At 37.5% G+C, this 12089-nt stretch overlaps 1 protein-coding gene across 4 annotated transcripts in view; it reads left to right on the top strand.

Moving 5' to 3' along the window:
• Positions 1 to 12089, top strand: part of OPRM1 (opioid receptor mu 1) — a 53518-nt gene that overhangs the window by 31379 nt on the left and 10050 nt on the right. Inside the window, exons 2-5 of one of the 4 annotated variants that reach the window (XM_007458734.1) lie at positions 1987 to 2339; positions 3257 to 3777; positions 9037 to 9046; positions 10268 to 10277. In XM_007458734.1, the coding sequence (XP_007458796.1) occupies positions 1987 to 2339; positions 3257 to 3777; positions 9037 to 9046; positions 10268 to 10269 (886 nt within the window). In that variant the 3' untranslated portion in view covers positions 10270 to 10277. Of the gene's footprint in view, positions 1 to 1986; positions 2340 to 3256; positions 3778 to 5431; positions 5675 to 6377; positions 6423 to 9036; positions 9047 to 10267; positions 10278 to 12089 lie in introns of those variants that run through there. The other 3 variants (XM_007458732.1, XM_007458731.1, XM_007458733.1) reach the window with 3 other exon arrangements.

Below are 12089 nucleotides of genomic sequence, written 5' to 3'. Positions count from 1 at the left end.
CTCTTTCCCCAGAAGTCCCCCCAAAATCTCACTGGCTCTAGTTGAAACATGAGACCATTGCTGGGCATTCACTTTAAATCTTCATGCCTTGAACTAGCAATGGAGCCCATCGCAAAGCACATGGACTGAGAATGGGAAATGAGTGGCTCCTTAGAGTGAAATTGAGGTCCTGTTACCAACAGCAGAGCAGATAGACGTGGAGTGTCAAATATATTTGACAATTTGACAAGATATTTGCAAGATATTCTTCTACCATCAGATATAATTCATTAGTGTCTCGCCGTTCCTGTCTGTCTTCTACTTGGTAGTTCTAATTTCTGCGGCTTTGAGGACACATAATACTCCTAAATACTTATCCCAGAGACAGAAAAACATAAGTCCATGCAAATACTTGTACAAAACTGTTCATAACAGCTAATTTGTAATATCTAAAGAGTGGATGCAACCCAATTCCCATTAATAGGTGAGTGGATAGACAAGTTATGGCATATCCATACAATGGAATACCACTGGGCAATAAAAAAGAATGAATCATTGATGCATGCAACAATGTGAATAAATTTCAAAATAATAGTGCTGAGTGAAAGAAGCTAGACAAAAAAAGAATACATATTGGGTGATTCTATTTACATAAAAAGTCTAGAAAATGCAAACTAATCTATAATAACAGAAAGGAGATCAAGATCAGTGATTGCCTGTAGAACAGTGGGAGTGGGGGTCAAGGTAGGGAGGGGCAAGATGGAAGGATTAGAGAGCTACACAAGGAAGCATTGAAGGGGGAGTGATTGACATGTTCATCATCTTGATCAAGAGTTGGCATTTTTTGCTGTAAAGGGCCAGATAGTAAATATTTTAGGCTTTGCAAACCATATAGTCTCTGTTGCAGCTACTCAATTCTGCCATTGCATCATCAAAACAGTTATAGATAAGAAGTAATTAAATGGGTGTGAGTGTGTACCAATAGAACTATTTACAAAATCAGGTGCAGTCTAATTGAGCGTGCAAGCCAATCCCTGCTCTTGGTTATGGTGATGGGTTCGAAAGTGTGTACATATAGCAAAACATCAAATTGTATACTTTTATTATATGCCTCCATAAAGTTATTAAATAATAAAAACAAGACAAACAACCTTAGCTTCCCCATCACAAAGTGGATAAAGTCTAATCTTCTTACCATGGTATACAAGTCCCTCTATGAACTGACCTCTATATTGCTCCCCTATCAGATTCATTGTCATTCCTTCTGGCATTCTTACTCTTTCAGTGCCAAACATACACATCATGCCATTTCACCTCTATGCCTTTGCTCGGGCTTCCTCTCTGTCTTGAATGACCTACTCCTACCAACTGTAAGATTAAACTTGTGCATGTACACTCTCAAGATGCATTCCTTCTTTCCTTATGTTACCCCTACTGTTCCCTTTGCCTCATCTCTATGACTCCATAATAGCCTGTATATTTGTGTGTGTGTTCATGTGTATGTGTATACACGTACATATACATACATTCTTGCACGATTACACTGTCCCATAATTTTAACTACATAGCTGAAATTTTTCTCATATATTTAGAATTAAAATGTATTATTACCCCATGTCTGGATACTTGACTGAGCGCTCCCTGTGTCTATTACACCTATCACAGTGTCCAGCACATTTTTTAAAAAAGCAAATAAACCAATAAATCAGTATGGCAGCTGTTATTATAACTTTTTTACAGATAGTGAAACTGATAGGTAGAGAAGTTATATATATAGTCCATAGGCATATGGTTATAAACGGCCAATCTACTACTGTGAAAGAGTTCCTCTGTATCTAATCTCAAATGCTTTCCACTAATCCTTGCAATTGTTTTTGCTTTGGTTTTGGGGGGTTTTGTTTTGTTCTGTTTTTTAGTTTTTGCTTTTTAATTGAAAGCTTAACTGTATTTCACCCTGATGGTTTTATTTTTTTCTGGTGGTGCCACTGCTCTTCCTTCATCTCTTAGATACACCAAAATGAAGACTGCCACCAACATCTATATTTTCAACCTTGCTCTGGCAGATGCCCTAGCAACCAGTACCCTGCCCTTCCAGAGCGTCAATTACCTAATGGGAACATGGCCATTTGGAACCATCCTCTGCAAGATTGTGATCTCCATAGATTACTATAATATGTTCACCAGCATATTCACCCTCTGCACCATGAGCATTGATCGCTACATCGCAGTCTGCCATCCCGTCAAGGCCCTGGATTTCCGCACTCCCCGCAATGCCAAGATCGTCAACATCTGCAACTGGATCCTCTCTTCAGCCATTGGTCTGCCTGTGATGTTCATGGCGACAACAAAGTACCGGCAAGGTGAGTATGGCTGCAGACCTGAGGGATAGAGAGGATATAGATAGATATGTTAGTGAAGTCATAAGCCAAGTAGAAATTATGGAGTGGTCCCATGCTGTAGACAAACTGTAATTTTAATGATTCTTTTTAGCAAAATAGTTTTGAATATTTTGAAATAGGAATTTTCCCCTATAATTTTAAGTCCAGTAAGCATTTGAAAGAGAAGATAAACCATAATCTATTGGTTCCTGATTTCTCTGCACTTACTTCATCAAAATGACGGGAAAATAAGAACACAGCTCTTTCAAGAGTAATTAGAGCTTAAACCCAAAGAACATTAAGTGGAGGCCTGTTTTAAAATCTCAAGTGGCTGCCTACATGACAAATTTATCTTTTTAGACTTCATTTCAGAATGATAAATCACCCATCAAAAAGTGGAGTTAAGGGAATCCCCTGGTGGTCCAGCGGTTAGGACTCAGCACTTTCACTGCGGTGGTGGCCGGGTTGGGGAACTAAGATCTTGCAAGCCACATGGGTGGCCAAAAAAAAAAAAAACCCAGAAAATGGAGTGAAGACATCCATTAGCTGGAAACTCTTATAGAATCTGGATAGTGATTATATTTTTATATCAGCCTAGACCCCATAGAGGATCTAGCTCATGGTGAGAGATTCATAATTGTTGACTGAATGAAAGCTTAATGTCATCAAAGTGGGCAACCTAAATGATGTATTTGGAAAAAATAACTCTCCCTGAAAATCAAAAGAGAACTTAGTTTCTTCCATGATTTCTTTAAATCTTCTTTTTCTGGCTTGTGTAGTAATAGCCAGAAGTTAACCCAGGTCAAGGTGATAAATTAGAGAGCAAAATGGCAATCGTAACACCTAATGACATCATTAAAAGTTGCTGCTAATTCTTCCTTATAATTCTTTTCTTCTAGGTTCCATAGATTGTACACTAACATTTTCTCACCCAACCTGGTACTGGGAAAACCTGCTGAAAATCTGTGTTTTCATCTTTGCTTTCATCATGCCTGTCCTCGTCATTACGGTGTGTTATGGACTGATGATCTTACGCCTCAAGAGTGTCCGCATGCTCTCTGGCTCCAAAGAAAAGGATCGGAACCTGCGAAGAATCACCAGGATGGTGCTGGTGGTTGTGGCTGTGTTCATTGTCTGCTGGACCCCCATTCACATTTACGTCATCATCAAAGCCTTGATCACGATCCCAGAAACTACTTTCCAGACTGTTTCCTGGCACTTCTGCATTGCTCTAGGTTACACAAACAGCTGCCTGAACCCAGTCCTTTATGCATTTCTGGATGAAAACTTCAAACGATGCTTCAGAGAGTTCTGTATCCCAACTTCCTCCACCATTGAGCAGCAAAACTCCACTAGAATGCGTCAGAACACCAGAGACCTCCCCTCCACGGCCAACACAGTGGATAGGACTAACCATCAGGTATGCAGCTTCTAGGATTGGGTGTACCTCCTGGGGATGACAGAAAAATTATAGATCTTCTTAAAATCCAAGATTTGAATCCACTGGAAAAGGATCAGTAACCAGGGGATTGAGGCTGAGCTCTATGTATTTTGTACATATTCATTCAGATATAGAGACATTCCAATCAGATATCCATAAATCTACTAAAAATCTACTATCTTCACAGCCTTTGCTTCTATGCAAAATTAATGACTTCAGCACATTGTGGAAGTGATCTTAATCTAGAATTCTTCTCATCCCCCCCAATGTTAGGTGTTTCATGCATATCACTCCAATGTCCCTGTCACTCCTCAAAAGCCAGTCCTGCTCTGGATCTATGGTTACAGAGAAAGTGTCAGCACTTTGCCCACTGTAGTGATGGGTGACGATGTTCCCAGCAACTCACTGTCACACCAAAGGAGAAAAGAGGATTCAATGGCCCGTCCTTAACTTTGTTAAGTCACTGATTTATAAATTTTTATACCTGAACTCTAGAGAAAACATCAAACTTATTACTTATTTATTAGAACTAAATTAGTTTTGCAACAGTCATCATACCAGTTGAGGTTAGTATAATGAGGAGTGACTATCTGTTGGAAGATATATCCCTATGCACAGAAGAGTACAGATGGGAGCCTGCACAGAAGATTCAAGGTTTACACACAACAAAATAATCACATGAGAAATCAAAAAGGAGGAAAGAGAAAGAAAAAAATCTGTCTCTAAGTTAATATTGCTTTGTTAAGCCACTGGTTTGGAAAATTTGGAGTCTGGCCTGTAAAGTAAATCAGTCACTTAATTATTAAAATTAACTTAAGTAAGTAAATTTCTGAATGATGGTGCCAGCATCCAAAAATCACAGCCTGTGTAATTTTATAACACAGAACGCAAATTCAAACTCCCTGTGAAAGTAAATCCTCATGTCAGAATCTTAGGTAAAGTTTCTAGGGTCAGGGAGCAGAACAGTGGGGACAGATGGCTCCCTAAAAATCATTAGGAAGTCAAGTCGCGGAGCCAGAGAGAGAGCCTGGTTCCCTTAGGATGCAGCTGCTTCCTCTTTGCTTCCTGTTCCCCACGCCTCTCTGTCCCTTGTGACTGCCACTACTGCCACCCAACCCAGCACAGGCTCACCCCTTCTAATTGACCACAGGACCAATGTAATATGGCCCAGAAGGATCTGCCATAGCGACATGAATCCTCATACTCTTGATATTAAGTAATGCTAAAATGAATCCAGGAACTCGCAAGCCCTGGGGAGCATGAGGTAATGATGGCAGGCCTATTTCCAACCAAAGGGAAATTATTAACTTATTATGTCTCACTTCTAATTCCATTTCAGAAACAAAAGCCAGAAGGAACAGTTTTTCTACTCTGCTTCTTTATTTTTTTTTTTTTTTTTTTCACATCAAGAAAAAAAGCCTGCTCCTTTTACTAAGCAGCTCTCCTTCTCAGTGACTCTGGAAGTCTTGTGAATAACTTAAAGAGGGTAGGAATTTAAATAGATTTTTCTCTAACCTGAAGATAATACGTTAAAGAATGCAACTTAAAACCCTCAGTCCTAAACTAAGGTTAAAATATTTACCATTGAAGCAAAACGATGGCCATTGTAAAGGAGTCGTTCTCTCTACTTAAGCACCTGTTTATATCCTCCCTCTCCTTTCAGGTACTTTGGGGAGTGGCTGCTGTTATTGTACCCTGTACCACTGCCGGGGTCTCTTGTCATATCTGATCCTCTCAGAACCCTTCACCTGCCTCGCTTTCCTGGAAATATAGCTCCCAGCTTGTCTGGTGGAGCGTTTTTCCTGAGTTCAGCATGAGTGTCTTTCAGCTGCCCTGACACTGCCCTTGACTCCCCTCCAAATCCAGCAGTTTCACAGCCACATGTGTGGTTCTTGCACAGCCAGAGAGAGGAGAAAGGAAGCTAACTGGAGAAGCTCTGGTCTAAGTAACTAAAAGGTTTGCTCTAAAAATACATCCAAATGGGGCTTATCTTCATTGCTGCCTATATGAAGCAGCATCAGTGTCAGATAACAGCAGAAACACATTAGCCCTGGAATTGGCTCCTTTCCCAAAACGCCCAGCTGGGAGAGCTGGACACAGAAGAGTGGATGCCAGGAAAAGAGGAAAAGACACTCTGACATATTTGAAAATTAAGATAAATCAAATATCCCTTTCACTAATCTCCACTGAGGTGTCATCATTAGAATCAAGGCAGTTACACACAGACATCTGGAACAATACATAAGTCTTTGGTGATCTTTTCACTAATGTATCAAAATAATAAAATTATTTGGGGGAAAAATTGGAGACTTTACAGCTGTGTCTATAGGACATTGATTCGTTTACAAATTCAGTAACTGACAGAGAGGTGTTTTGTTCTTTTTTTCTTTTTTTTTTAAGTCATGAACCGTCATGTTAGGAAACAAAGCTAATTAGATTTGCATTAACTGTTTAACTGCTATCTGTACCATTGTAGATGTTTATGTTCTGCCTATCTATGTATTTGTATTTTCTCCAAGAAATATGTTGTACTGTATGTGTCACATGTCAAGCACATTAGTCAACTTCATATTCTGCAGATCAGAGATCCAATATCAAACCTTCCCAGGGTGTCTGTATTCTGAAACTGTACACTGAGATCATGTCCATGCAACGCAAAGTCAAGTGGAGAGTTGGCAGTTATCAAGGTAATTTGATCATAGAAGAAAATTATGTGCCCAGGATAAACTTTGAGTCATACTTACATAGCTAAGGGCTACTTGGTCAGCTTTTGCTGCATAACAAATCATTCCAAAATTTAATGGCTGAATGCAACCATTTATTTAGTTTACAATTATATAGATCAGTAATTTGGGCTGGGCTGGGCTGGGCTGGGCTAGACAGTTCTTCCAGTCTTAGCTGGACTCACTCTGTGGTGAGCTGCTCTATCAGCTGTCAGCCAGCTGATCTAAGGTGGCCATAGCAAGAATGGCTAGCTCCTCATGGATCCTCATCTTCCATCATCTGTGTTAGCCCAGGCTTGTTCTCATGGCCATCACAGGTTCTAGGTTCAAAGGGTGGGAAAACAGACTCCACCTACTGATGGAGCTGCAGTCACATTGCAAAGGGGTGTGGATGTAGGGAGGGAAGTCATTGTGGCCACTTTTGCTAACCATCTACAGTAGGCACATGGTGCATGGGACAAGTTAGTCTTAGCTTCCTGAGAGCACAAATTATATCTGTCTTGCTCCTTCTTGTTTCTCCAGTATCTACCTAGCACAGTAAAGCGTACTCCAAAACCATCTGTTGAATAAATGAATGATTGAATAAATATCTTTTGATATTTCAGGAGATCTGGAGGGGATAGGAATAACCCCTTTCTTGCAACTGACTGACAAGCAAAAGGATTGTGTAATACCCTGATATTATTTCAGGCTCACCCTTCAGTAAAAAAAATATTCACAGGAGGGATTCTTCATTTTTTCTCTCCAGCCTTTAGTCATCTGATCCAAAGTTACACTTTTCAAAAATTTTCTTACATTGGTGCTTGCCTTCTAATTTTATTTTTAATAAGTGTTATTGATAAGGAGGTCAAGAACCAGACTCAGTGCCCTAAAGAGCTCATACCCTGGCTCAATGTGGAAAAAAAAAAAAAAGATGGTCTCATATTCTTTTATGCATTCCAGGGTCCAGCATACTGCTCCAGCTTTAGTGTTCCATGCCTGATTTATGTTCAGCTTATTGTCTTTATGTCTTCTAGATCTTTGGTAGGTAGACTTAGGCAAAGGCATTTTCCATCTACTCTCAATGCAATTTAATTTCTTTGTACCTTGTTGTTGTCCTCATTGGATTCCACTTGGCTTCAAAACACTTCCATCATTTGCTCAAATCAGTCCAGGTCCAACTCAGACCTGAGATGCTGGCCTGCCTTCACTGCTTGGTTTCCACCCTGATCACGTTCTCTAATGTATTTTTAGTTCTGACACCTAGATTATTTTTTAATGTATAACATTATATGGGAAAAGAAAACTCTGTTATGTCAGTTAGATTATTATTTAAAGAGTTTGCATTAACTATAACCGTAATAATAATGTTATCTTACCCTTATATGATAGCATGCAAATTAAAAAGTGCTTTTATCACATCAGTTTCCTATAATAACCCTAATGGGTAAACATGAAAAAAAAAATGTTCAGGGAGGTTAAATGATTATACAAGATCAAACCGCCAGTAAGAGGTAGAACCCAGACAAATATCTAGACTTCTCATATTAATCCAAAACTTTTCTCTACTATCCCACAAAATACCACTTTGCACTCAAATATTAGCGTATGGTCTCAGGCAGAGGATCTCAGGCTTTACAGTGAGCTCCAGAAAGTGTAACTTTTGAGGAACTCTGAAAAATCTGGTTCATTGAGTCAAAGTAGGGTCCAATAATCTGAATTTTGAACAAAACACTAAACTGAAAGCTGATTTAAAAGGTAACTTCATCCAAACACTACCAAAGTTATTGTTTTGTCTAACCTGAGTAACCCATTCGGTCAAGCTGATTGATACTAATTTTTTTCACCAAATGAATCTTGTGTTTAGCAAAATAATGTAGTTATCTTGTGACAAAGCCTTAATTTTCTAATATATCAATCAGTGAGTCTTATAGAACAAAGTAATATAACAATGATAAAGCTAACATTATGGTACCTCCTGCTAACTCCACATCAATATGGAAAGCCCATTCCTAAACCCTTAGGTTACTATTTTTTAAGCAGCTTCTTGACATTTTGATCAAAGTAGCAGGTCAAGAACTGAGGAGATGCTTTGCATTTGTGTTAACTAAAAAACTATATTATCCCCAGCTAAACTAAAAGCAGAAGCCTAATTTGTCAAATCACTCTCAAAAGTTGGCTCTCGACTTTTTTACAAGACATCTGTGGAGAACCAATTTGAGAAGGAAAAGCATTTCAATTCCATGACAAAAGTCCCAAATGAGGATAGCTCACAAAATTACCAGGTTTGACCACATTGATGCATATTTTGTGAATGAGGCCAAAGTGGCTATTCTTTCAATTCTTTGGTTTAAAAAGAAAACAGTTCCAGTTAGGAGTGTGTGTGTGTGTGTGTGTGTGTGTGTGTGTGTGTGTGTGTGTGAGAGAGAGAGAGAGAGCATACACATGCATGATATAGGCATGCTTCTATGCATGTGCAATACTAGAGTATATCTAAGTTTAAAATGAATTATCCCTTTCATAAATATAGCAGAAGAGCTTAATATGTTTCTGTAAATTGGCTACAATCTGGGATGAGAAAATATTGTTTACTTGGAAATATGTTTATTGCCACAAAATATTTGACTATTAGTAATAACAGACATAAATAGACATTTCTCCAAAGAAGACATACAGATGGCCAACAGGCACATGGAAAGATGCTCAATATCACTAACTATTAGAGAAATGCAAATTAAAACAACAATGAGGTATCATCTCATACAAGCCAGGATGACCATCATTAAAATGTCTACAAATAATAAATGCTGGAGAGGGTGTGGAAAAAAAGGAACCTTCCTGCACTGTTGGTGGGAATGTAAAATGGTGCAGCCACTATGGAGAACAGTATAGAGATTCCTTAAAAAACTAAAAGTAGAGTTACCAAATGATCCTGCAATCCCACTCCTGGGCATATATCCAGACAAAACTCTAATTCGAAAAGATACGTGCACCCCAATGTTCACTGCAGCACTATTTACAACAGCCAAGACATGGAAGCAACCTAAATGTCCATAGACAGAGCAATGGATAAAGAAGATGTGGTGCATATATACTATGGAATATTTCTCAGCCACAGAAAAGAATGAAATAACGCCATTTGCAGCAACATGGATGGACCTAGAGATTACCATACTAAGTAAAGTCAGTCAGAAAGAGAAAGACAAATACCATGTGATATCACTTATGTGTGGAATCTAAAAATATGATACAAATGAACTTATTTCCAAAACAGAAACAGACTCACAGACATAGAAAACAAACTTATGGTTACCAAAGGGTTTAATGGGAGGGAGGAGATAAATTAGGAGTTTGGGATTAACATACACACGCTACTATACATAAAATAGGTAAATAAGAAGACCTATTGTATAGCACAGGAAACTATATTCAATATCCTGTAATAACCTATAATGGAAAAGAATTTGAAAAAGAATATATACATAGGTATAACTGAATCACTTTGCTGCACACTTAAAAGTAACACAAAATGGTAAATTAACTATACTTCAATAAAAAATGGTTAAAAAAAGGAATTACAATATTTGCATTGAATAAATTTAGGTTTACGTAAAAAAAGAAGACTGTTAGCAATAACATTTATTGACTGGTTTGTATCCACTATATCTTATTTAATCATATGAGGTGTGGATTATCTCTGCAGTTGAGGAAACCAATGTTTAAGGAATTAACTTGCCTAAGGTCATAGGTAAAGAGCAGTGGCTGAGGAATGAACCCAGTTGAATTTGATATTATAACCCAGACTTTTAATTAATGTGCCCTACTATCCCCCTAGTCTGGTTTTCATTACACTCAGTGGTGCCTCCTAGAACTAAATTTTAACATTTATATACTGACAGTTTGAACGCCATAAGGCCTTTATATGGGCTTGTTTAGATGTATTCTTAGTGTATTTGCATATCTGTATATAAAAGTAAACACTCACATAGATTAATGACTATCACGGGGAATTAGAAATCCAATAATGGGGATCGTGGTTACCATTATATGAGCTCAAATTATTTGACTAAAATCTTTTGCTGTCAGTAAAGTCATGTTGACTCTTACTGAATGATAGAATGTTCTTTTCCACTGTTAAAATTTTTCGTTAACATCAGAGAAGTTCACTTAATATTTTCATAAACTGACCTTTAGGATTGTGAGTCCAATCACATCTATCCTACTAGAGAAGGCAGCTTGGCGGGCTGGTGGTGCCAGAGGAACCAGGACAGGGAGTCAGTTGAATGTTCTAGTTGTCGTGCTGCCCCTGACCAGCATGTGATGGAGGAAACCCTTCATCTTGCAAGAACTCAGTCTTTTCAGCTGTCACCTTAGTGGGCTGACCCAGGAGATTGTCTGTACAGCAGAACAGTACAGTGGACACTGATATATGAATTAGCTAGAGTTCTTCCTGACTGAATACTATGAACTTTTAGGGAGGTTGAGTTTTAAAGATTGGATTAACTAATATAATTACTGCAGCATTTTCTTGTGCTTGTTATTCCAATTAATGTAACTAACTGATAAAATATGGCAACACACTTTTCTTTAAAAAATTAACTCAAAATTATGTGTCATTAATTTGGCAACCTTAAGTGGTAAAGTGTTATTTTATAAACATTTATCATGAAAAACTCCTTACATTGAGATTTAGTGTATTGGAACATGTTGGTCTTATTTTCTTTTTTTTAAACTTTTTATTTTATATTGGAGTATAGTTGATTAACAGTGTTGTGTTAGTTTCAGTTGTACAACAAAGTGATTCAGTTATACATATAAATGTATCTATTCTTTTTAGCTTTGGGAGCCAGCTATGAGAGGCAGATTCTTTTCTCTTTTAACTTTCTACAACACATGTATTCTTACTTCTACATTTATGAATTTGAAATGCAATTTTATAGTATTTTTTGCTTTTATATTTTTTTCCTCACTTCAAACAATGTTACCATTGGAATGAAGATGACCAGCCACTAACTTTTGAATATCATTCTGATGTGGTTATCTTTTGGTCAGTTGCAATAAATATTTACAAATCGCTACAATTTTTAAAAAAATTATAAAATTATTTTGGGGGTGACGTTGTGAGAACTACAACTTTCTAGAATAAAATATGTCTTAATATTTCCTTTTTGATTATTATCACCCTGGAAATCAAGAACCTAGAGCCATAACTTTTGTCTGCCTTCTCCCTTTACACTCAAGAATTTCTTTCTTACATAGTAGAGTTCCTAGCTTTAAAATGAGTAGAAATTTTTCACGATGAAAAGAAATATTAGAGCCGTATTGTCTACGATTTATACTTTTACTGCAATAAAATAACATATATATAAAATAAATAAAATACCATATAATATAACATACCAATACCAATAAAATACCATATAAATAGAATACTATATATATACATACACACACACACACACACACACACACACACACACATATATGTACACACACACATATGGTGTGGGTAAGTGGAGGCTAGAAACAGGATTTATTCTGAGTGCTAAAAAATTGTAATAGTACTTTTTCAAAACATGAATGGCATTC

This window comes from Lipotes vexillifer, unplaced genomic scaffold, assembly GCF_000442215.2.
Source record: "Lipotes vexillifer unplaced genomic scaffold, Lipotes_vexillifer_v1.1 scaffold639, whole genome shotgun sequence".
NCBI lineage: Eukaryota > Metazoa > Chordata > Mammalia > Artiodactyla > Lipotidae > Lipotes > Lipotes vexillifer.
The sequence above is the reverse complement of the archived record's forward strand: the minus strand, read 5'-3'. Positions and strand labels throughout refer to the sequence as shown.